General features: G+C 39.4%; 2 protein-coding genes across 2 annotated transcripts; both read right to left on the bottom strand.

Moving 5' to 3' along the window:
• Positions 1-24: 24 nt before the first annotated feature.
• LOC116212051 lies at positions 25-15,028 on the bottom strand. Its single transcript, XM_031546638.1, has 17 exons — positions 14,666-15,028; positions 12,997-13,709; positions 10,598-12,249; positions 9,372-9,550; positions 8,538-9,123; positions 8,370-8,451; positions 7,858-7,905; positions 7,128-7,327; positions 5,700-6,163; positions 5,185-5,344; positions 5,011-5,072; positions 4,344-4,438; positions 4,052-4,165; positions 3,060-3,122; positions 2,587-2,684; positions 1,891-2,318; positions 25-1,673 (listed from the first exon to the last, which is right to left on the bottom strand). The coding sequence occupies exons 1-17, from the start codon at positions 14,985-14,987 to the stop codon at positions 517-519; spliced, it is 6,423 nt and encodes a 2,140-aa protein (XP_031402498.1). The 5' UTR covers positions 14,988-15,028; the 3' UTR covers positions 25-516.
• A 742-nt stretch (positions 15,029-15,770) lies between these two features.
• LOC116212034 (transcription factor bHLH85-like) lies at positions 15,771-17,954 on the bottom strand. Its single transcript, XM_031546614.1, has 5 exons — positions 17,311-17,954; positions 16,712-16,975; positions 16,527-16,592; positions 16,350-16,415; positions 15,771-16,226 (listed from the first exon to the last, which is right to left on the bottom strand). The coding sequence occupies exons 1-5, from the start codon at positions 17,899-17,901 to the stop codon at positions 16,134-16,136; spliced, it is 1,080 nt and encodes a 359-aa protein (XP_031402474.1). The 5' UTR covers positions 17,902-17,954; the 3' UTR covers positions 15,771-16,133.
• Between the last annotated feature and the right edge of the window lie 8,762 nt (positions 17,955-26,716).

The following is a 26,716-nucleotide window of genomic DNA, read 5'->3' as shown; positions in this document are numbered from 1 at the left end:
GGTGACGGGAACATCCTCCCAGAATTTAGAACAGATATCTATATTAATTGAAAAGGAACGCAAGCATGAATGCTGCTGTATCGGTAGAAAAAGAGAGAAGCCCTCCATGCCATATAATTAAGACAAGCTCTCCGTGAGATATGGCCTTTAGATGGCAGACAAAGCTTCTTGTACAGTAAAAACCGACCTGAAAACTCGATAATGTTGTAGTTCGTATCACTAGATTCAGAATTCACCAATATTGTAATTCGCAGGACCATCTATTAGCGTTGCTTAGCTGCTGTTCTATGCGCAGAAGGCCCTTTTGGCCAAGGCACGCACTCATCAGAAAGCTCTATAATGAGCGAATACATGACCTGAGTTTTGCCAATTTGCCCCTTTGCTGTTGTATATGTATCAAAAGCTCCATAATGAGCAGACACGACTAGCTTTTCCTGACACTGAATTGCGGTTCTTCAAACCGATTTGAAGAACCGATGACGTGAACCTATGCCAAACTCTTCAATGAACTACCGATTAGCGACCACTTAGACTCGAAAAGTGCTTATTCATGGCCCTATCCTTCCTATAATGGTTCCTCCCCCCTCCTCTTCTTCCCCTTCCCCTATTAGTATCTGAATTCTCCCTCACTTCTCCCTCAGGGCCATCGGATTGATTATTATCTTTTCTTTCGTAAGCCTCCCTGCCTCTTCCTCCACCTCTCCTTCCCCTTCCTCTGGGATTCCACCCACCTCTCACTTCATTCACTGAAGAAACCTCCGATTGTTTTCCCCCCTCCTCTTGAGCCTCTTGCAGCCTCTTCACGGCCCCAAGCGGTAGGTTCCCACCTCGACCAAGGCCATAAATCAGCTCACTCTGTGCCCGAGTGACCAACGAGGCCTCATTAGCATTTGCAACGGCCACGGAACCATCCACCTTGTAGCTGTAATTCTTCCCGTCCTTTACATAGAACTGAGGCTGCTTCCTTGAACCCCATTTGGAGCTGCTGCTGGGAGCACTCTGTGTGTGCCCCATTCTAGAGACCGTATCCACTTCCAATCCTTCACTCTCCTCGAATCCTGACTCCACTCCTCCCAGACCAAGATCATCGAAGGAATCATCATACTCATCTTCGTACTCGTACTGTGAAGCTAGGGCACTGATCTTTTCTGCATCTCTCTTATCTCGGGTATCCAGGGTTTTAGTATCAGGCGACTGTAACTTAGACTTCCTAACAAACCGTCCGCCGGAAGATGAGGATACCCCACTTTGTCTCTCCACAGGATTTGTTGATGGAGGTATCGGGCTAGATTCCCATAACTTTCCTTTCCCTTTATCTTTTGCTCCTGTTGCAGAAACAGATTTTGGTACCGGAACCATCTCTAGTGAAGTATCCAAGGACTGAAGATCTTCATGAAGAGTCCCCTCAAGAATTCTCTGAATCACCTCTTCTGGATTCTGGTTATAGACTTCAAGACAGGCTGATAGGAAACCTTTGCCATAGTCGGGGAAGAGATCCTTAATTTGACTGATCTTGGATGCCAAAACTGCTGTCTCTTCATCAATCTGGGCCTCACTGGTTGTGTTTGCACTGGTGGACTTGTAAGGTGGGTCCTCATTTTGAGCAGGAAGACTAGTAGACATCGTCGTGCCCGATAAATATTGGTACTGTTCATCGTCCATTATTATCCATCCTGCATGCAAGTTCAGCTTAGATTAACACAAATTGCATATCTTTAGGTGAACAAATAGTTAGCTTAGGTAATTCACAAAACTGAACCAGGCTGACAATTCCAATTAAAGATTGGCCGTATGATACAGATGATTGTGCATATATATTGAACTTGCTGAGTTCAACCTCAGAGCAGGATCAAAATGCTAAGTCACGCTGGAACATAATGGAGCACTCACCATTGCTCTGTAAGCTCCTGAGTCTGCTCATCACTCTATAACTCCTCTCAACTTGTTGAAGAAATGTCATCTGATCCTGATTCTCCACAATTTGGTGTGACAAATTGCTCATTTCTCGAAAAGTTTGAACTATAATATCTGTCCGTATGACTGGATCATCCACTTTGGCAGGGAATATTTTCGTGGTAGCTGGTACATCGAGACTTTCTTCAAAAACTTCATCGCTAAGATAACAAGAGTCCAATAGTTTCCAACCAAATTTCTCCAATCTCGTAGATAGCATCTTTAAATTTATAAAGCTTGTGGATTTTATTCCATCTCCCAAAGCGTCGCCTGATGAACAAATGAATCGGAAACCCTTTTGCAATGAGGGAAGCAACGAATCATGTAGCTTCACAAGTGTGGAGAGCAAATCGTCATTTCCATCACTGCAAACAATAATTAATGGCTGTTGGAAGCAAACACAACTATTATCTGATTGAACGGGACATAACTGCCAAAAGGTGTTGCAGTACAAATAGAGCAATTTGTCAACAGCAACCAACTAAATCGTTTTATCAGCAACTCAGAAGGTCTCATCACAGAGTACCATAGCCAAGATATCAAAGTGCACAACAAGATAGAAAACTGAGTATGTCAATGGCACAAACTATCTTGTTGCTCTGAGCCCCATGAAAATAAAAAAAGAAAAAGTACCTCGTCTCTACCGGGCATGAGAAGAATGCAGCTGCAGGTCTGTATGCAGACACAAAAGCATCCATTGATGATATAGCATCATTGATAAAGTCCATTACCTATTAAAGAAAGAATATCAAATAACTGAAACATGGAATTGCAATTGCCAGACTAATCAGGATCTCATGCACATCATAGAATCCATCATAACTAAAGGAACACAATCTCTCTAAATTGGTTGATCTACAAAGGGCTTGGTCCTATTAATACAACTAATAGTTGTGATACTTCCATTATTGTTCAGAGGCAATGGACACACTTGAGGTAAAATTGCCTAGATAGGAAGAAGGGGGAAAAATCATCTAGGAGGAGTCATGACCGAACAATGGACAATTAGTTTTAGCCTTTTCTGGTGTGTTATTAGACAACAATTTTCATACAATAAATGTGCAATTAAAAAAGAACCTGGGCGCATCACAAATGCAGTCCCTCACCTCCAAGAAGTCAGAGTGAAGCTGCTTTAAGTCCTGGTTTCCCTCGCTCCTAGAGAAAAGTAACTGCATCACATTTGAAATATGTTACTCTTCTTGCAATGAAATAGAATCATGCACGCTTATACAACAAATATAACCAAAGCATTCCTGACGCAAAAAACAAAACAGCAGCATTGAGAAGTAAACTGTTTTAAAAATACCAAGTAGCTTGGACACCTGACGGTGCAAAAAAGGGAAAAAAAAAAAAGGAACACTCGAAAACCACTGCCAAGCTTCTTTTTTTTTTTTTTTTTTTTTTTTTTTTTTTTTTTTTTTTCCCTTGGCGTCCCCCTAGACCTGGGGTGTCCAAGCTTCGCCAACTAATCCCGGGGCTCCATGAACCCCCGGCATACGAGGCCGGTAATCATGCCAAAGACGCTCCGGTGGCTCCAAAGAGTTTTGAACCAGTGATCAGGTGGATACATGGGCTCCTCCTTAACTACTGGGCCAAACCCCTTGGATTTTTTTTTCTTGAAAGGGTTAATTGAAAAAAAAAATGCCAAGCTTAACTACATCCACTTGTTCAAATTTATATTTGCTTCGAGATAACCTAAATCGGGAAAGGAAAAACAGAGAGACCCAGAACTAAACAAAATCCAACAAGCCCGCAGGACTCATGCCAAAAATTTGGGTCTCCATCTTCCCATGAGGAATGAGGATATGATGAGAACTGTAATGGATCACAACACTTTTGGCTATATATCATAGGATAGACAGTAAAAATGTGCCTAATTGTCAAGCAATCTATTTTTCAGTGTCATATTATGAAAGCACACCATGAATTTTACTGGGTTGTTCAAAACTAAGAGTAAGCAAATAGTGTGACAGGAAGCAAAGTGTTCTAGTGCCGTGGACAGCCTATGAAAATAAGGTATCTTTGACGAAGGATATTGCGTTAAAGTACTATAGGATCACTTGATGTCTTTACTCTATGATAGGATCAGAAAGATAACCTTCAAAGATGAGCTGCATCGATGTTGCATTGTCTGGACAATACTCAAGAAGTGAGAATTCACATCTGTCAGATTGTAATGGATCCATGGCTGCGCTTTTAAAGCATTGGAAACCTGGAAGAGAACAAAGCGATTAAAGAAAGAGAGATTTTTAAGTTATCTGAATGGAAAAGAAGATGAGTTTACTGGAGGTTATCCATCTGAGGAGCATCATGATGTGTGTATGGTCTCCTATTTTTAAGTACTTTTCACCAATTTAACGATGCTGAAGAGAAAAGACTAAACTGTATACCAGCAATCTGGTCAGGTCTTCATTTTCATGACCATATATGGCGCAAATATCCAACAACTTAGGCAAATCAAGCAACTTCTTGTCCTGCAAAATAACTATACTTGAAGTTAGTTAACAATAAGGCACCAAAAATAAAATGCACACTAGACAGTATCTCCTTTTTTAGTGACAACAGTTGTACCATTAAATCAACAAAGGCAGGTCAATACTCCCATAAAGCCACTCCATTAGAAACTTAATCCAAGCAAAGGTCTATGTTGGGATGACTGCTCCAGTCAAAATAATCTTGACGTCATTGTTAACCAAGTGCTTATTCATAAAGAGCTCTCAAGATTCCCCACAGCACCTTGATGCTGATACTCAGCCCAAATCAATATGACAATTAGCCACCAAATTAGATCTTTCATGGTCTAATTGTGGTCGATTCAGTTGGTCTTACAAGATCAAACAGTTAAAATATAGGTTAAAGTTGTTCTTTTGCTCTTCTTTGATTGATTTACTGAAAAGACTGTTTTGAAATGAATGAACAAACAGAAAGCATTTCAGTACCTTAATAGAATATAAAGTTATCATGCTACACAAACTTCATGAAATAGCATGTGTAATGCTCGGACCCTGTTGAATTCAAAAGAGAAGAAAAACTTCAATTGAGAGACAGACAACCAACCTCCATGGTCTTTTGGACTAAGGGAATCAGCAGAACGAGCACCAGGATCTCTATTTGAAGATCTGAAATGAGATATTAAGCACCAGATATCTGTAAGGAAACATCTGTGGAAAGAGAGGACGAGATATAGGAAGATTAAATGCTACTGACTTCACCTATGGGCAAAAAACTTACATTCGATACAATACCATAAAGACACGATGACACAGCTCAAGTTCTCCAACGATAACTCCTGCAACCATTCCTTTGGCACCATGATGCGGGAAGTCATACCATCTACTTCTAAACTTCAGGAAGCTATCGAGAAATTCATGCAGTGAAGAATCACCAGCAACTGAAATAATTGGACGAACAGAACAGTGAGCACAAACCCATTAAAAAATAACCAAAATGACAGCCTAGCAATATTATTCGACACACAAGGAGAAAATCATAGATTGCCTCAACAAGATATAACATAAGGTTGGGTCTATTTCGCAGGCTAAACCACGGAGTCACCAGTTTTTGTGACAATCTGTTGACTAAAGAACAGCTATGTATATTCATCAACCAGATCGAAAACAAATAGCATTAGCAATCACATGATAATAATCCTATCATTTGTCCCAAAATTGACTTCCAAGCACGAATCATGTCTTGAAGCAATGATATACAATTCAAAGATATCATATTGCTGTCAGTATCCGCACCTTCTCTCCAAAAGTCTCTTGGTTTTAGCTTGAGCAACCGAGAGAGCTCCCTATTCAGAAGATCCACCACTCGCTGTGACTCCACGGGGTCCAACCCGCCTTCCTCGGCCCCGAGGCCAGCTGCCACAGCCTCATCCTGGGGCAAGTAAATGACGAAGCTGCCACTCTGAGCTGCGTTCGACACCCACTGTCCACTCTCCCCGAGCCGCACCCTGCTTGCCGACGCTGCAGCTCCGCCGCCGCTGGAGGAAGAACCATCACCGGCCTGCTCCAAGGACGATCCCCGGAGGGAAGTGGAGAGCGTGGGGCCAGGGGATGGCTGCTTGACGGTGGGGTTCTGCGTTTTGGGGGCGAACTTCTTCTGGGCATTCGGGAAATTCCTGTTGGCGGTGTCATGTTGCCTGGGTCGATTGTTGGAGTATCGGTTCGACATATTCAAGCTCCTTCTTGTTGTTGATCGGAATCTCTGCCAACGGATCTGCTCGTGTCTGAAATGAACTTGCGATTGATTGAAGACGGGACTGAACTGGTGAATGGCCCGAGCTGATGGAAACGCTCGAAGGAGAGCGTGGCACCGCCGCCGCCTCTGCTATTCCGTTCTATTCTATTACTTGGGGAAGAAGAACCGTCCCCACTGCTGCCCAACAGTCCTGTCTTTGTTTTTTTTTTTTTCCCTTTGAAATAATCTTTTCTTTTTCTTTTGACTTCCAAAATATTCGGGGGGAAAAAACTTTTTTTCCCCCCTTCCTCTTGTTCTAGTCGGGAAGCAGAATCTCAACTCGAGTGCACCCTGCGTAAAAGTTGACAGGATAAGAGCAATCGCGATCGAATCACGATCAGATTGAGCTTCGTAATTGCAAAATAGGCAATCGAATGCCAGAAAGCAAATGCGATTGAGTTTCGATCAGATCGAGCTAGTAAATGCAACACAGGGCGACTGAATGGGAGGGATAAGAGCAAATGTGTGATTGAATCAAAACGAGTAAAATGCAAGATAGCAACTGGGGCACAAACAACTTACAACATCGACCTTCGAGCAAAAGAAACATACAACATCGACCTTCGAGCAAAAAAAACTTACAACATCGACCAGATTGCATTTATTAAGATACCATCATATAAGGAAGCTCGACCAAGGAGGGGCAAGGAACACAGTTTTACAGATTTACCCCAAAATGTACATTTTCAGTTCCTCAGCAAAACCCGACAAACGGGACATTCCCAAAATTGCTGATTAAGCTTACTGTACAATGTTTTAGGACGTATACAGAGCAAATCTACCCAAAAACTGATTGCGGAACAGCTGAGGAGCTACGTTGCATGAAATTCCGCAGCATGTATTACTACCTTCGACATATTTTTTTCTTTCTAACAACATTACAAAAGAGGATCCCTGAAGCCCGAGAATTTTAAGAAAGTTCAGGTCACACCCCTTCGATGTTTGTTTCTTTGGGCAGGACCAGTACAATGAGGGCATCTGAGGACTCAAGGGGAATAGAGAGCATCGAGCAAAGCTCCTCCGAGTATGGAAGCATGAATAGGAGCCTCGCCCATATGGAACCCACTGCAGGGATCTTGATTACTCCGGCACATTCCCGCTGCTTCAAGTAAGATATGAAGTCCTGGAACTGCAGAATCAAAACCACAGGATAAACATGGAGCACCGCTTTATTCAAATCAGATGATAAGAATAAGGAATAAGACATCCAGCAGTACTCAAACTTCCTTCAATCTCAAGTGATGGCAAAGCCTAGGATGAGTTAATGCCGATTCCATTCTAAATTCATCAAGTAAAAGCTTTAAAAATCTCACTTGAACCCTAGAAATCTGTCGCATGACATGCAGATATCATCTTCACATGAGGACTAAATCATCGTAATGCCCAACAGAAAAAGCTTCAGATACATTTGGAGAGAATTTCTCTCAATATCACAGTCAACCTTTTTTCTCTAGATGCCCGAGGTCTGCCCTTAATCAATCTATTTTATCTGATATAAGATTTGCTAGATGAATTCATGACTGATAGGAGTTTCACAGGCTAAAAGAATTTGAAAAACAATATCCCGAAAGAGCAGCATAGTTCCATGACTTTCTGGGAAGAGCAAACTGGAAAATTTGTAACCAATAGGATAAGCATAGAAAGGAGGATGGCACTTACGCCTTTACGGTCAGCAACAGAAGCAGGAACCATTCGGCATACTTCTCTCTGCATCAGATGTCAATAATTTAGGATCAAATTTGCCAAAAGAACATATAACTCAAGAAAATGCATAAATGGACCTATCGAACATCCAGAACTATGAAAAGAAATGAATGCTTGTTGAAGAGACTCCATAACGTAATATATAGCAAATTCTAAGTTGTATTCCAAGTTGCATCCAATAACATATTTCAGTGTGAACATTGTCCGCCAAAATTTTGATGAGAAATATTCATATTGATGTGCTAATTTAATGTATTTTTGCATGTGTTTGTTTGCGGAGACTATATCACGAATTGACATTTCTCTTCACTTCACGATGTTGACTGTCTTCTTCGAGGGTCAAAATTTTCCTAATGTAGTTCCCTTGTTTGTCCTTATAGCCTTATGAGATGTATTTCACTATTAGATAGTCTAGCAATTTATTCACCCTAAGAAATAGGCAAATCACATTATGCAACCAGGCTTACTCTATGTGATGGAGTATTAGTGAATGCTGACTTCACGTGCCGATAGTCCGTACGTTTGGTCATGTCCAATTTAACGGGCCATCTGCACCAAATGTCAGCAAGAGAACATGTTTACAAATCATTTACAATACAAAGAGACTCAATCACTGTAAGAATTCAAGTTCTTACTCCGCAGGCTCAGATAGGCCAATCGGATACTTGCAAATATCTGAATCTACTCTATATGCACGAATTATGCAGTAATGCACTCCACTCTTGCATAAAGTTCCCTGCCATTGGTACTGAAGAGGCGGTGAAGAGGTCTCAGGATAAGAGGATTCAGTAGCAGGTAGAGGAGGGGGTGGTGGGGGCGGAGAACTCGGAGGAGGTGGCAGGGAAGGTGGTTGTGCCTGAGGTGGAGGTGGGGGGGATGGAGGCAATGGAGGTGGTGGCATCTCAGGAGGGACAGGAGACTCTTCAGGCTTCACTGAGTTTCCTGGTACTTGTGCTAGAGGGGTCAAGGGAGGAGGAAAAGGAGCTGCTGATGCAGCAGTAACCTGAAAATTATTCTGCATTGGGCCGGCTTGAACAGGATTTAGAGGCACGTGATGACTAGAACCTTGTGGGTCCCATGGATTTGTTGGGGGGAAATAAGTGGGGTGCATGAACGGAGATGCTTGAATTTGATGAGGTGGTATATTGGGTCCTTGAGGTGCCATTGGCATGCATGATATGCTTGCCGCAGCTGAACTCACACCTGAGACCATGGTGCTACCTGCATAATATAATCAGTCAATTATAACTCCACAATAAAATGAGTTAAAAAGATTCTGTTAGACCAGATTAACCGCAATAATAAGCATAATTTAATACAATCATTGTGGGATTGTTAACTACCAACAGGTGGATTAACCGTGTTTAAGACAATATTTACACCAATTTGAGGATGTAGTTTCCTTTATCCCAGTTGGAGAGGGAGCATACCATAACCAGAAAATTTCAAAAGGAAAGGGCTTTTATCACCTTGTGAAGTGTTATCCACCACCATGTTCTCAGTGCCGCCAGAAGAAGTCCAGTTTGATTGGAAAGAATGTGGGCCCAGTACTGGGGTGCTATCAGCTTTCAGCCCTGGAGATACAAGGCCACTGGATCCACTGTCAGGATTAGATGACACAGGTGGAACCGGTGGCTGGCCTCCATGACTGCTCAAAAGAAGAGCAATAATTAATTGTTAAGATAAACAATATCAGGCAGTTAAGGGTGTATATGTTTTCTAGACAACTGGGATTCATTCGAAAAGGTTTCATATGTTTATTAGCATGTATGGACAAATACTTTCATGAAGTAATATATGCAATGAGATATATATCATTTTATTTTTATAAAAAGAGTATATATGCTAAAATATTGCTCTACAAGGATGCAACTGTTCAAATCATTCAATGGAGAAATATCTAAACAAGCAAAATGCATCTCAAGCTTGAATAGAGGTTACAAAAACTCTCATACACGTTGCCCTAGCCTTGCCATAAAGCTACTTGTATATACATACAATCAAATAGAATTAGTAAATCATCTTTTGCACCATCCGGGAGTTCAACGATAATATTTTGTAAATAGAGTTTTGCTATCAAGCTACTTTTCTTCCAATGAAAACCCCTGGCAACCTGGAGTAGAGCTTATATGCAAACACAGCTTCTATTTAAGAACACTTTTTTTCTGGTTTAAGACCAACAAGCAGAAAGGATATCAGTTCAATCCTGTCTAATAATCCAGCTTATGGAATCCAATAGCTTACTATAAATGGACAGATCCTACTTCTCGAATAAATCTCTTGACAGTATGATAGACAAGAGAAAAGCATAATCATATAATTTAATGCAATACAAACTAAAAATTCTTCAAGAAAATACTCACAGCAAATAAGTCATCTGATTCGGATTAGAAAGTTTACTCCAATTGAAGAGAAGTCAGATTATCAATGTGACTGCTTAAACACTTGTATGTACAAAGCCTATCATGGGCATCACTAAGTAGCAAATCTATGGAAATTGCATCCAGCAAATAATGGCAGAAAATTAATCTGTGTTATGAAACAGAATATGAAGCATCTATATTGAGGTTAACAGCAATGATTGTCTAACGTTTCTATCATCAAAGAGGATCATGGACATTCTACCCCGGCCGTTTGGAAAATCATAGGAAGGCACAAATCGAAGCAGTTAATAATAAGGATCTTGGGCACAAACCTGAGTTCAACTTGAAGGAATGTGCCTGGACAACCACGGAGGTTTCTCAAAGCAGTAATTGCAGCATCCGCACTGCTGCACTCAACTAACCAGCCAGAGCCTGATTGCATATTTGTGCGTGCATGCCGAATAATGGACCCTACATCGCCAATAGCCAGTTTGCAAATTGTCATTAGCTCATCCTCCATGAGATACGGAGTGTTTGAATTTGGAAGGTAGATCCATAGCGTGTTTGATGCCATTTCTTCTCCTCTTGAGTTGGCATTATGGGAATTATGATTGTCAAAGTAGCTAAAACTTTGACTGATGTTGTATTTTGAACGTAATGAAGAGAATAGAGAAGATAACTGAGACATCCTAGTCCTAGTGCTGTCAGGAATGTTATGTGCAACTAGTTGAGAATGTGGTGAGCCAACACCATGAGCAGGAACAGCAGCAGATCTGGATGGATCCATGTGCGACCTATTACTAATTTCCTTCCGGTACTGCCTAAGATGTGTCATCACTGTCACAGCTTCTTCAGAAGTTTCATATTCCAACAGCATAGCGCCTTCATTGGTCAAATCAGTAACCATGTTGGGGCCTTTGTAAAGCACCTTCCTCGATTCATTCAGAAACTCATCCCTCATCCACTGACTCAATATATTTCCAACATATATAAAAGAACAATAACCGACGGCAACACCATTTACCGCTCCCATTGTCCCTAGTCCGATGTCCAGAAATTTAATGCGCCATGGGAAATGTCTTCTGATATAATCACGAGCTCTTATAGAATCCATAATACTCCTGAAATCAACCAACGCAAATCCTCTCCTTGGGTAGAAAAAGAAATGATCAATAGGACCAAATCTGTCAAGCTGGTATCTTACATGAGCTTCAGATACATCAGGACCCAGATAACCCAACAAGAGCTGCCTGGAAGCTGAGACTATATCCATAGCTGCAGGGTCCCCATCAGATAACCAAAAGACTTGATTTGGAGAACTATATCGGACTGCATAATTATGTCTTGGAGATGACACAGCATTATTTGCACTTCCTGCAGCTGATCTCAGGGGAGGTATGCTGGCATCCGTATTAGGATTATGACTTTTATCACCATGAACAAAATGATTTCTTCCTTCAAATGAATTGCTCCTAAAGTCTGATTGTTTTGCTACAGGTGAATATGACTGGTGAGTCGCTACATCCGTAGACACTGAGGGCCTACTGGAATAATCTGCATGCTCCGACATCTCAAAGTCCTTTAACCTGGAGCCCCCACCATTACAATCAGGAACACTTATAGAACGAACATCTGCCGAGCTGTGAGAGTTTGTATATTGGCCAGACTTGCCTGTAAAACCCTCGTTTCGTGATCCATCATGATATCTTCCATTATCCTCTCTTCCACATGGTTCAGTATGCATACCCTGCTGACTTGACATCCCAGGGGCCCAATAATGTTGATTGAAAGATGCAGTAGATTCAGAAGCATCTTCATCACTTTCTACTTGACTATCCTCCCAGTTGACCCCATCAATAAATGATTCCAAGCATCCTTTCAACACAGAGAGAATTTCTGATGCACATCTAGAGGGTGAGAATTTTTTCAATTTATGGTACCTCTTAATGATCCAGCTTCTCAAGGAATGATCTCTATCAATAACCTGCATGAAGGAAGCATCTTAATAGGATAACCTCACCAAGAAACCATAACACAAAAATTGTGCACGTACGATACTAAGTTACTTGCAAAATAACTTGACGACATACTGTGAGGCACCTTAACACTAAGAACCAACACAATTCACCCATTTGATCCATCAGGCAGGCCAAAGAAGTCGCCTACAAAATAATAAATGCTAACTATCTACTATGAAGAGGTTCAATCTAACCCTCAAATAAAGAAGGAAAAAAGAAAAAAAAACTGACTAATCAGCTAGAAAAAGGTTGCCACAATATCCCAAAAATAAAGAAATGAAACATACACTAGCCTTGGCGTAACTAGAGAGGTGGCGTCAGAGCAGCCCACATAAAATATGATCTTATATTCTTCTTCTTTCTGTTGCCAATGAAGTTCATATTCACTATCCTTTCCTGTTAATATGCTGCCTAGGGCAAAATAAATTGTCATAACAAAAAGTTGTAGGGGCATCATACAGGCATGTGATGATTGACAAGGTATTCACCAAAGCAACCCTCACATTTCTTGATTGAATTACCTATTCCCAATCAACAAATAATCCAGGGCTCTAGATTCCATCCAATTCATTTGAGATATATTATACGAAGACTATGTCCCTCGACAAGCAATATGAAAACACTGAGGGATACAAACAATAAAATCTGCATCAGATCTGTGGTTAATTTATTAAGAATTAGGCTATAGGTACAAAAAGTGAATTGAAAATTACCAATCGTAACAGGCATCTCATGGGTACAGAAATGTGACTGCCATCTGATGGTTGCTGCCCATTGTTTTCTTTATTCGTTGAAGCGATACAAGATTGAGCTTTATCATTTGAATGATCCAGAATGCAAGCCACATCATCACCATCAAGCCTGCTCATTACCTGAGTAAGAAAATACTGTCCGTCATTTTGAAGACCCTCTGCTATAGAGGATTTCAGGAGCTCAAAACAGGCGGCAAGTATGCTCTTTGGACAAGCAAAGAATATCCTAAGGATGGTTATTGCCCGAAACTTGGATAACTTTATCACGGGTAATTCATCCTCGTCTGACAACTTCATCTTTAGATAGGAAAAACTCTCATCAGTGTCTGGCAACTTTGTCCTTTCCTCATCAACAATCTGGAAAATATTTTTCCCCCCAAAAGAGGATACAAAAAAGGTAAGCACATTAAGGAAGACTGCGGAGCTGATGCCTTGTATAACAGATGAAGTTGGAGCCTCTGACGAAGCAGTGCGACAGATATCAACGAGACCTAGAATGCAGGTTTTTGCAATCTGAAATGCAACGTCGTCAGCATCCTCTCCCCTGTTTATGATAGCCAAGTTCCAGTTATGCATATTGATTAGGACAGTTGCAGCAGCTTCAAGAGCAGTAGGGCAAAATGACGCATATCGAGGAATGAGATCAGCTACAACACGCTGCACACTGGTACATCCTGAAAAAAAAGGATGTACTTTCAACAAAATTTTGATAGGACAGATTATAAATTTTCACCAGATAGTTTTCAAAACCACAATAAGCTTCATTTCTGGCATAAATTTTCCCCAAAAGCAACTGAACCAAATGAGAATGATCCAAGTGCCAGTCTGTCTTACTTCTAACATACATCGAATATGTAACTTCCAGAACATGATTAGTCATGATGAATAATCACTTCCAGCTAGAATTCTTCATTCTTTGCCATGCGTTCAAGTACTGCAAAAGTCACTCTGAAGAGAGAGAGATGGATCGAGAGACAGGGAGAAAGAGATATGTTTACTTTCACAGATTGGTCCTCCATCTTTAGACTAGTCCTTGCAAAAATCTGAAATCTAAAGATAGTAGATGATCTTCAATTTAATGGGGGGAACCTGACTGTTCTTTTATATATTAATGGGGTTTCATAAAGCTCGCTACGAACAGTTACCATTGTTAGCTCCATATCTAATCACATCCGAACTTAGAGCGTCATGAATGCCATTGTCCAAAGACATATCACCCCAAAGTTCCCTCTTCCACAAAGCATAAAATAGTAGGATGATTTGATTCACCAAATACATCAGTATTCTTGCAACCAATTAGCATTCTATGTTATAACAGTATCTATAACAGACTGCTTCTAAGAAATGATGGACAATCTAAAAGCATTCTGCGCATAAACAATCAACCAAATGCTCCAACCCTTACTAGACAGGAAAATGACAGTGGCTGAAGTTCCCAGTACTAGGTGAAGGCCTCTCTAAGTAACATAAGTCAAGGTTCTCTCTGTCATTATCCCAGTGGAGTGAAGCTAGCACCATAAAGCTTCTCCTCAATGATCAAATTCAATACCAATCAATTTACCTGCCGCTAACGCAACTGATTTCACTGAATTAAAAGAACGATTTTTAGGTGGAGCCTGAGCTGACTGACCTTGGGAAGCAGTGATGAGGGAGAGGTAAGCCTGCTCCAGCTCCGGCATGAGGCGCGCCTCCTTCTGGGAGACGCAAAATTTAAGCTTCTTGTACGACTCGAAGACGAGTCGAATCTCCTCCCTGTTACTCCGCTTCGTCGTTGTATCCTCCCGCGACGGCGTCTGTGGAGACGCCGCCAGGAGGACAGCTGGCTCAGGCGGCGGAGGGGCAGCTGCTGGGCCATCCTGGGATGAGGTAGGTGGAGACGACGGTCGGGGAGGAGATTCCGGCGGCAGCTCGTAGAGCCTCCGCTTCTTCAGAGGCTGCTCCGACGAAGCCATGGCGGTGCAGGGCACGCGGTAGCAGAAGTAGTGACCAGTTCGTCGGTTTTAGCGCTCAGCGAAAGCGGGGTGAAAGGACTGATGTGACCCCACCGCAGCATTTGCTCATTGTGGGCCGGGCTCCGATGCTTAGCCCAATTGAGCCCAATTACTCGGAAAACAAGCATGTACTGGGCCATAGTGTAATTTGTGGCCCAATTTAATTGTTCGAAGTTGACGTCAATATCGAACGTCAATAGGAATAAATATGTTAGTCCCTCTAGATTTCTATCGATTCAATAGTTAACTCGTGGCTGCCAGTATCTGTATCGGCACTAGCACGAACCATACATCAAATAATGTACATAAATCTCGCATTGAACACCGTAATTATATGTAACACTACAATCACTCATGACGATTGTCTGATCAAATACTCAATGGAAGTGTTTTCTGTTGTACTATTCTGTATTAGAATCCCCCTGTTGCTCAATCTCATGAATCCAACCAAAACAGGCCGTAAGTTTCTTTTTGATGATCGATAAATACTTGCTGCTACCTCCCTTGTTGGAATCCCATGAATATTTATGCAAATTGGGGTCAAAGCAGAAGGAAAAAAAAAAGAAAAAAAGAAAAAAAGTAGAAGTCTTTTTCTTCAAGGTAAAATTGGACAAGGGGAACGGAGATTTGCAATTAATTATACAAATTTCGTATAATTAATGAATTAATTAATTAACTTTGGTAAAGTACATTCAGAAACAAGAAACAGAGGTAGACATTCATATGATATTATTTACCATAATTCACATGTTTCTGAATGGGGAACTTAACAATCGACCCAGTACAAAGTCATGAACAATAACTACGTATAATTGAACCGAAAAAAAAAGTTGAAAAAATGGCTGATATCTATATGATTTGGTAACTCTCTTCCACTGGAGTTCTTGCTTGCTTCCAGATGGGGCTGTGATGAAGAGCCGGAATTATGGGGTCTACACATTAGGCACGGCGAATATCGATGAACTGATCTTTGTACAACCGGTTCCGAATCAGTTAGGTCATCCCACTTTGTGGGGTGAAAACATTGGATTGTTTTTCTTTTCTTATTTCTTTAAATGTCTGATGGATGGATTCGATGTATATTATTGCGAGATTGACTTGAGATTACTATAGGTGACGAGGAAGCATCTGGTTCAGTCCAATGTCCATCCCATTGTAGGCTATCGGGGCATACATCCACAGCTCATCACTGCTCAAGAGCTGCAAATCAGGAGACCAAAGATAAGTGCCCGCTTTAATTAATATTATCATATGATTTTATAAATTAATATATATATATATATATATATATTTTTTTTTTGGTAGTTCTTCGGGTTATTATACCTTAATTTGGATCTGTAAGAACTTGACGTACTGGACTGCCTCTTCCAACATTGTACTGATATCGACCTGCCCCCAAACATAGAAGGTACACTTGGTCAGTCGTTATAATCAAGAGATAAAACACGATATAAGTCGATCTTCTGAATCAATTTTTTTGAGTTAAGCGGTATATGTTACCTTGGTTCCGTTAGGAACAAGGTTCTGTAAGATCCTCAGTCTCTCGTTGATTCGCTCCCTTCTTCTCTGCAGAATGTAACAGAATGGAATGAGTAACTGAAATCCTTCAAGGTACGTCGTTTATCGAGGAAGCTAATTGTTCTGGACTTGGAATGACTGATTGTGAAAGAATGTAAGGTCCGTACCCTTGCGTAGAGGCTCTGAGGATCTGTGGCAGTGCCTTTGCTGGCTCTAGTTGTCTTTCCGTCTGAGTTAAGGGCCGAAGTCTCGTTGGAATTTTGAGCCGATTCTCCATTGTTGAGCTCTTGAGAGACACTGTCTTCCTCCGAGCTGCAAGTGCTCGAGCTCTGGCCCTGTTGCCTCACGATAACGTTACCCTCTTCTCCCTCATCCCCGTTTGGTTTGGCGAGCCTCTGCTTCTTCTTTGGCAGCACGTTTTTCTTCCCCTTCTGCAGATGCATTCCAAAAACCCATTAGGACACTTTCTCCAATATCTTCGGGCTTCTATTTTGTACAAACATATACGCAAAATAATTCACCGCCGACCACATTGGAAATTAAAACTAGATCGACCCGAGTCTTATATCGACCTTGCCAAGAGAGATTCAAGGCACATCTTTCAATAAAACGACGCATAGAAATGAGGAGAGAATTCACGCTGCATTATCAGGCCGTGGCATCTCAAATTATTGAGAAACTATAATGGATGGTGACACTAGACCGAATAGGCCATATCAATTCAAATACATTAGAATGAGAAATCATCTGAATATCCAGTACTTACATCTGATCTTGAGGCGCAAGGCTTCCTCTTCTTCAGGTTCTTGGGTGCATCGGTCTCAGCGTCGTCTTTCTCTGCAGTGCATGAGTTCGACCCCGTGTACCCCCTCTTCGGCTGTAACCTCTTCACCGCCGCTTGTTGCTCCACCGGTTCAGCCTGAATATCACTGCCAGCAGCATTGTTGTCGCTCTGGCAAAAACCTTCTCCGGCAAGAATGCCTGTGAAGTCGGGCACGAATGATTCGCCGGAATACTTCTCCTCCATCGAGAATGTGGACATCCCGGGGTAATAATGCCCGTCAAAGCCAGTGCTGGCATAAGACCCGTCCTGGGAGGAGGAACCCATCAGGGAGTTACGGCTAGGAGTCAGCGCAGGATTCAAGAATCCCTCACACATTCCTGCAGGCATCGTCTGATCTTCCGGGAACTCCTCCGGGCTCGTGAAGAAGCAGTCCGTCGGGATCTCCAAGCCAGGTGGGCACTGACCAAGAAGCCTCTGCGTCATCTCAAGATCCTCATTGTTGAACAGAATGCTGAGGGGGTCCCACTGATCTCCATAAGGGAAAGCTCCCAACATTGATTGAATTGGCTCCATTTATGTCAACCTCTGTAATGGAAGAAGAAAGCTAAGGCCTCTTCTTGTTAAAAGTTTCTGATGAGTGCAAAAGACAACTCTGAAGTGACAAAATGGAGGACAACCTCATTTATACCCAACAGGGCTTCACTGAGGCATTTGACTTTGTCATTAAAATATTGGAAGGGGTTTTTCATTTTTGTTCCTAATTCATGAAACTAACTCTTCATATTCAGAAGGAAACTAACTTTCAGGAGTCCACTGTGGGGGCCCACTCACCAGTGCAAATACAACTCAGATTGGACCAAGCTCATTTCAATAATGGAATATAATAAGAGCCAATTCATTCTTTATACATACATACATACATACATATATACATAAAGGTGCATATTATATTGAGTTCCGTTCATTCTCATTGCCATCCTCTCAGAGACTTTTTTAGTATGTAATGCAGAACTAAAGAATCATAAAGGGGTCTTAAGCAATCATTGAGAGGGGATCAGTCATGATTAAATCAGCTCTTAAAAGTGCAAATTATTTTGGGCCTTATATTTCGTTAGAAATTTTGAGACTAGGATTTTGTTAGAATATCGATAATCATATTTTTTTGGTGAATGATATCGATAACTATATCAAAATGAGAAAATATAATATGAAATGTTAGATGTTGATAATTTTTTTATATATTTTTTGTTCAAAATAATTTACTTTTTTGTATAACCATTGCATTATTATTGATAAAAAATTTCCGTGCTATGCGTGAATTTCATCTAGTTTTAATAGTTTGAAACTATGGGCGGTAGTTTTTCCTTTTTTGGTTATAATGTGGGCAATCTTTAATAATACTAAAACTATTGTTTATGTCTTCATTGAATGAGAAATTGACACATGTCCCTTCTTTCCTTCTCTTCATTTCTACCCTTTCCTTTCCTTTCCTTTTTTTTTTCAATAATTTTCTCTAAACTTTGATGATATTTCAATTTCATCCCTTCTTTTGATTTCTTCTCATTACTGTCAAAATAATTTCAAGTTTAACGTATCATATCTTATCTTATTAATATATAAAATTTCTTATTAAAACCTATTATCTTTAAATTAATTCAAAATAATCATATCCCCAAAATAATCTCAAAACTAACATATCATATCATGTCTTATTGTATTAAAATATAAAATTAACTAAAACAAGTTACACTCCAAAGTCAATTAGAATTAACTTATTATCTTTGATTGTTTTTCGTTATTATCCTTATCTCTTCATTTGATTTCTTCTCATATTCTCCAATATAATTTCAAAATTAACATATCTTTCCTTATCTTATTAATATATAAGATTGCCTAAAACAAGTTATATCCTGCAAAAGTGAACTAGATAGTAATACTATATGGGTCTACTCATGTGGAGCCAATAAAGTTATTTTCTAATATTTTTAATTTTTATTTAATTGAATTATACAAACTTTTTTCGGTGTGTGTTGCTCGATATTTCGGAAACCTATCAAGTTCAATGAATCTAGGTTCGAGTAAAGGTTAGCCCATTAAGAGATCAAGCTATAGCACAAGACTCACATCCAGACCTTACTTAATGGGAACAAATGTTGAATCACCTGATACCAATCAACGTTAGTAAAAAGTCTACTTCAATATATCACCAATTTAAGTATATTTCTTTTTAATCGTGATGTTTTAAATGCCCTTATTTTTCACGCAAGGTTACGATAGCTTATTGATTGAGAATAATTCTCGCTTGGATATTGACTTGCTTGTGACAATATTAAAAATTCAATTTAAGATTTTATTAGTACTTTTTTTGTGAATTTGAATCATTTATTATCAATAGAAAGTTAATAAGTAATTTTTTTCATTAACTTCAGTTATACTCTATATTGGTTATTCTACAAACTATCATGATAAATAAAAAATTAAAGAAAAAATTTTCAACATGCAACATCACGGCAATGTTGCACCCTAGTACTTTTAACAATTATAAGTTCACCAAAAATCTAAAGGAGAGAATGCAATTAGAATCATGCTCGATATTTAATTAAATGACGAAGATATATTTAAGCAACTTCACACACATTTTAACAATTGAGATTCACATCCGCTTCACTTTATGAGGACGTAGAAAGCTCGATGCCGACTCAAAAACTATGCATTGTTGTCTTACCCTTCTTGAATGCCACCTTCCATACATGGATATACATATATATATATATATATATATATATATATATAGACAAAATGGAATGAAATGTTATTGAATATGCTACCAGTTCCGAATAGAGGTATTATTTCATATTATATTTCCATTCATGTACCATATGTGCACTAAGATCCTAACCCTTGACAATTGACACAATTTCGGTATATATGGAGTTCCATTCTGTCATAAGGCTTGGTCGAAAATATCATGCTGGAAAGAAATTTTCGATTTTCAACTGCCATACAAACCCCAGAATATTAAAATAAAGTTCAGTTCTAATTTAAGCATGCGATGTTTGACTTGGCATAATTTTAATTGAAAGGCAAGGCATGGAGGGCTGGGAATGTTGAGAGAGACACTGCACTTGTTTTGCAAATGAGAGAACGTGTGAGGTAGTTGAATAAAAAAAAGAGTGGAAAAAATTACCCTCATTGTGACGGAAATTACCACGTACTTCGTGAATAGATACAAGTTCCAGGATGATATTGCTGGGGAAATGCGACATGTAACAGTGACATATGGGTTACAGGGGATTGTGGTGATGGTGTTAAGATTGATTATTACAGTATCCTAAAGGAGATCGTAGAGTTGGACTATGTTGGACTACCAAGCAAGACGGTCGTGCTTTTCAGAGGCTAATAGTTCAACCCGACATCATCTCGTAAAGATGACGACACTGGCATTGTCGAGGTAATGCGTGTTGCCAGAATGGGGGATGATGATCCATTCGTTATCGCCAAGCAAGTAAGGCTAGTTTTATTATATGTCATACCCGACTTGAGATAAAAAGAGATCACAATGGTGGCTTGTTATTAAAACGAAACCAAGTGGCAAAGTAGAAGTTCCCGAGGTGTTGGAGGTCACTTATCAAAATGAAGACCATCTCCACGTTCGTCCAGTAACTGAAGATGATTGTGAACTTGTATTGGTAGATAGAAATAATCATGTTGAGTATCTTTGCACTGATCAAGAGGATGAAGATGGGATGTGCAGGCACGATGATGATGCTGAGGGTCACGATGATGATGGTGGTGGTGGTGGTGGTGGTGGTGATGGTCTCGATGACCAATGGATGCATTTTCAAACAAAGAGAAATATCGTTATCCGTTTAACTTTTGCTCATATTTATTTGGTAACTTAAAAGGTGGTTTTGTCATTTTTTAAAATTAATGCAATATAATATTATATGCGAATTGTTATCGTTTGCGATTAATATATTCTGTCAATTTGTTACAATGCAGATGTCTGAACAATCAGGCAGAGGAAGAAGAAAGGCACAACTAGAGCTGGTTTGTCGGGGTCCCGTTGAAAGGAAATTCCGATGCAAGTACCAGAGTGGGATCATCTATTCTATAGACCAGACAAGTCTGGTATCCAGCGGGACTTGCAGTCACAGGCGGAGCTTTATAGACACGTAGATACACTACCAGCAGCCCGATTCAACACACTGAGGCTGAATCGTGGTTACCGGGATTGTACACCCGCTACACGGTGCCCCCTGACTCTATCCCATGTCAGGGAGGTCTCCATTCTTAGACGTCGTATGATGACTTGTTACATCTTTACACGTTTTCCTCACCAAACCAATTTACTCAACACCCGGAGGCACCCATGCATCAATATTTAACGCAGGGACATACTCGTACATAACAAAGGAAGGTAGTGGTACTGTGAGTCAGAGAGTGCCTGCGTTAACGACCTAGTAGTGGCCTGATGAGCCTGGGCTGTGTAATGGAAGATATTATCTCATGCCCCACGACGATAATGGGTACGCGTTAGAATTTCTACTATTTAGCAATGGAAATTATCTCGCTAGATTAGCAAGGGAATATTCGCCGCTCATCCCTCTGAATTAGAGATGAAAATTCCATTGCTAGCCCTCGCTTTTGTCGCTAATTCCTTCAAATTAACGAAGGATAATCCGTTGCCAATCCCTCGTTAAATTTAGCGAGGGATTAGCGAGGAGAATTCTCTCTCTAATCCCTCGCTAAATAGGGGTGAATATACCGAGGGTTTTTCGTTACTAATAGCGACGAAATAGTGGCAGAAATTCCCTCACTAAATTTAGTGAAGGAAATATCTATCGCTATTCCATCAATGAATTTAGCGAGGAGAGTTTTAGTTGCGAACCTTTTTCTTTGTTAATCCATCGCTAATCCGTCGCTATACTTGTTTAGCGACAAATTTAGTGACATATATGCCCCTTGCTAAATCATGATTTTTTAATAGTGATTTCTATAAAAAATTAGAAATGTTCTACAAAAAAAAAACAGAAATGATACCCTGTTAATAAGTTGACCCGGCTCAAACTAAATTAGTCATGATTCAATGTGTTCCCAAATACCATAGTTGACCGAAAAAATTAGAAATGAATATGTTTTACATCTATTAATAATAATTTTCTAATCATAAAAACTTACCCTTCTAATACATTCAGTTAGTCCAATAAATACTTAAACCTAAACTTTTTTTTTTGGCCCAAAAAAGAATTTGTAATAATTGAAATATTTTTTTTCGATGAACTAATCATTTAAATCATTGTTATCAGACCGAATCGGAACGGCCGATTCGACCGATCGGACTAGGACCCAGCACCATTGAATCGTTGAACCCACAGAACTGAGCACCATTGAATCGTTGAACCCACAGAACTAGTCGGTTTGAATCTAAAAATCCACTGGCCGATCCATGGGTTCAATGGTTGAACAAATATATAATAAAAATTATTGATGATGGAAGGTTTTGAACCTCCAACCTCCCCCTCTATGTGCACACCCACTAACAAACTAGGCAACTGCTGGTTGTTGCTTTATTTTTTCCTCAATTACTTTTGTTCCCTAGATATTATGCATTGTTAATGAATTGAGATAGATATTGTGCATTTAATTATCATTAATACTACTTTAAATAATAAAATATTATGATTAATTAAATCTGCGATCCGACCCATCGAACCATCGGTTGAACCCATAAACCCATGAACCCGTACCATATCCGGTTCGACGTCCGGTCCGGTTCTGATAACACTGATTTAAATACTTATTAACCCTTCTAATGCATTTGATTAACCTTAACCATTATGGAAATCAAGCAGTAGTCAGAAGATGGAAGTTCATTTTAAATTTGGGAAAAAAACAAAAACTCCCTTATGGTTTGGGGTTGGGACAAATCGCATCATGTTCTTTTGTTTGGGACAATTAGGTCCCCTGTGGTTTGCTCCGTTAGATATAGGGGTTACGACGTTAATTTTTTTTTCCATTTTTAGTCCTCAATCTTTGGTCTTTTATTCATTTTGGTTCAATTTTTTTTCTTTTATCATTCATATCCTCAACTTTTTCATTTTGTTTCATTTTAGTCCTTTAAAGAAAATCGAAAAGGAAGATTGGCGGCCTTGACTCCTCCACCGAGGTCGTCGATAGCCACAGAAGACACTGGCGACCTCGATGGATAGGTCGGAATCGCCGATTGGCGGCCCCTACCCCAAATCAATCAAGGACTCCAAGTCGGAGGTCCCCGGTAGATTCGGGGTTGGAGCCGCCAATTGGTGACCCCGACCCCTCCACCGAGGTTGTCGGTACTCATGGAGGACGCTGGTGACCTCGGTGGAGGGGTTGGGGTCGCTGATTGACAGTCCAATCCCGAATAGACCGAGGACTTCGAGTCGGAAGTCCCCGGTCGATTCGGGATTGGGACCGCCAATCGGCGACCCCTACCCCTCCACCGAGGTCGCCAGCGTGGGTGCCGTGACCTCGGTAAAGGGGGTCAGGGTCGCCGATCGGCAGCCCCAACCCCGAATCGACCGGCAACCTCCGACTCGGAGTCGCCGGTCGATTCGGGGTTGGGGTCGCCGATCAGCGACCCTGACCCCTCCATCGAGGTCGTCGACGTCGTTTGTGGGTACCGACGACCTCATTGGAGGGGTTGGGGTTGCCGATTGACGGCCCCCACCCCTCATTCCCTTTCGATTTTCTTTATAGGAATAAAATGAAATAAAATGGAAAGTTAAGGCTAGGAATGACAAAAGAAAAAGATTTAGAATCAAAATGATTAAAAGGCTAAAGATTGAGGACTGAAAAAAAAAATTAACGTCATAACCCCTTATGTCTAATGGAACAAACCACAAGGGGATTAATTGTCTCAATCAAAATAACACTGTGCAATTTATTCCGACTCCAAACCATAAGAGAATTTTTGTCTTTTTCCCTTTAAATTGTTAGAGCATCTACCAAAAGTGATCGAGATTCAAACTAGAAACTTTTAACTTTTTTTCCCGGGGAATTTAAACTTTTAACTTTGTTACGCGTAGTTTTCATTGAAATATGAAATTATTAGACAGAACTGGAGTTAAAATAAAGAAAACAATAAATATATAGGATGAACTAAAAAAATTGAAAGCCATGGACGGCCGCATCGTGGGATGGACTAGGAATAGAATTATTCTTAGAAACCCTTCCCCGACAAAGAGACCGAATTGCTCGCTCTCTTGTCTTTCCAGAAGGCCTTTAACCTAACTTCTCCAAGCACTTCTCTCTGTTTCCCTTCTCTTCAAAAGTAGATAATAATTCTTTTTTTTTAATTGGATAATATATATTTACTAATAATTTTCATTTCCTATTAGTTAATTTCAATGAAGATTTTTATGCCAATTGAATTGGCCGAAAATTGGATGTGTCCAACGCATCAACAATATCAAACTTATCATCTTTACAAGTTGGAGTGAAGTCGGCACCCCTTTCCTTTCTCATGAAAAATGTGGAGTCAATATTAATTACATATAATATGTCAAGTTTGTAAATTTACATTTATAATAAAATAAGGATTGGTTGTTGCAATAATTAGTATATTTGGTTATATTACAAATTGGTGGGACTATTTCCATTCACATTTTGACTAATACACTCCTTTTATGACTTGTAGGACCTTCATACCCTCATTGTCTTGTTTAACTCAAGAAATCCCTTAAAACGCTCTTTTATATTGTTCTTTTAGTTAATTTCCCAAAAAAAATGACAATCAATATATTTCTCTTTATAAATTATCAATTATTTTGTTGATTTACATAATAAAATCCATATTACAATAATTACAATATTTTTCATAAGAAAAAATAAACTAAAGAAATTTAGAAACTGACAAAATATATGCACGACTTCTTTTTTTTTTTTTTTGTAAATATGACATAGGAAAAATACCGAAGCTAGAATCAAATAATTATCATTTCGTAGTTGTATGTCCACCATCATTTAGTACATTGAATATTTCAATATAGTTACTAGCTTCTTTGTTAATCGAAAAATAATAATTGAATATAATGTGTTTCATTCTACATCATTTTTAGGGTTATATAACAACTTATCAGTATAATAAGCGCACACAGAACAATGGATAAGTCATTTGATTGGAGACATGAATTCTTTTGAGTAAATAATATTTTTTGCCTTTCAATAAAAAAAGATATGCTGCTAGGCGGGGTCTCCGGAAAGGAAATTTACGGTAATTATGTTTTATTTTAGGTGAAAATTATTTTTTCTATTTTAGTTGAATATATAGAGAGTGACATTTTATTACTACGAATAAGGAGAAAGAGATTGCTCTTTAGGTCTGGAGGGTAAAAATGAAAATTTTGATCCTTAGTTTTTGGAAGCAATTAGATTAGAGTGATTAGATAGTCTTACAATATTAATTAGGAGATTATTATTATAAACTGGAGGGTATATCAGTCCTATGCATAAAAGGGGTGAATTAGTCATAAATATGGTGGAAATAGCCCCACCCATTAAAAATAAATAATATTAGCACCTTGTCTTAAAAATAGAAATGGTATCGGACCATAAGGTAAAATACGATAAGAACTTATGGGTGATTCAATTAATTCTACGTTATTCAATTAATTATATGTGAAGCCAAACAGTATACTTCATAGACTTTCGACCGTAATTATCGACAGGTAATTGTCGAAGACTTCCAATTACGTATAATTAAAAGGTCAAATTAACAATTTTAGGAGCAGATCCTTATTAAGGTTTAAATCAATTACCATAAGCTCGCATATATTAAAAAACGAGATCAGTTTAATTGCCGATAATTTTAAATTAATAATTATAGAATTTTACTTTGGACTATATATTAAGCACGACAAAGATTTTAACCTCTGCGCTCCATTGATAGAACTTGTTTATTTTCTTGTACATATGTTGCACGAAACAACTAGCTATTACTCTTCCAATCAATTAGCATCTTCGAAGTATTCTGTCATGAGCTTATAATCATTGTCAATTTGTTTTCCTTATGCATATACATTTCATCGAGATCAGTATATACACTTCCAATATAATAATTTAATTTATAAAAGAAAAATCAAATATACTTATTCTTCTCTCCTTGGTCAGGTACACTAATAGTACACAGATGCATGAACCTGACAGAATTTGAAAAATAAAGTCCCTCCTACCATTTCATCTTTGTGGCAAGAAAATCTATAACACAGCTGTGGGATCTCCGTTTAAGATTAATTGTGTTGATGGTGATATGATCTCTAAACTTAAATAAAGAACCCATTGAAATTCATTTAGTGAAACAGTTAACGGGACGAGATCTTACAAACAAAATGAATTCAATCCGACGAAA

The sequence above is a fragment of the Punica granatum genome, chromosome 1, assembly GCF_007655135.1.
Source record: "Punica granatum isolate Tunisia-2019 chromosome 1, ASM765513v2, whole genome shotgun sequence".
NCBI classification, from domain to species: Eukaryota; Viridiplantae; Streptophyta; class Magnoliopsida; order Myrtales; family Lythraceae; genus Punica; species Punica granatum.
This window is presented reverse-complemented; position numbering and strand designations above follow the sequence as displayed.

What these genes read in the sequence shown, in the direction of transcription:
- LOC116212051 (XM_031546638.1), bottom strand. Translation starts at nt 14,987, where the DNA reads ATGGCTTCGTCGGAGCAGCCTCTGAAGAAGCGGAGGCTCTACGAGCTG. An exon ending in CCTCATCACTGCTTCCCAAG is followed by an intron (nt 13,710 to 14,665) that starts GTCAGTCAGCTC and finishes CTTTTTTTTCAG; the next exon opens with GATGTACCAGTGTGCAGCGT. An exon ending in TCATGCCCGGTAGAGACGAG is followed by an intron (nt 2,319 to 2,586) that starts GTACTTTTTCTT and finishes TATTGTTTGCAG; the next exon opens with TGATGGAAATGACGATTTGC.
- LOC116212034 (XM_031546614.1), bottom strand. Translation starts at nt 17,901, where the DNA reads ATGGAGCCAATTCAATCAATGTTGGGAGCTTTCCCTTATGGAGATCAG. An exon ending in CTTGCGCCTCAAGATCAGAT is followed by an intron (nt 16,976 to 17,310) that starts GTAAGTACTGGA and finishes ATGCATCTGCAG; the next exon opens with AAGGGGAAGAAAAACGTGCT. An exon ending in TCTTACAGATCCAAATTAAG is followed by an intron (nt 16,227 to 16,349) that starts GTATAATAACCC and finishes CCTGATTTGCAG; the next exon opens with CTCTTGAGCAGTGATGAGCT.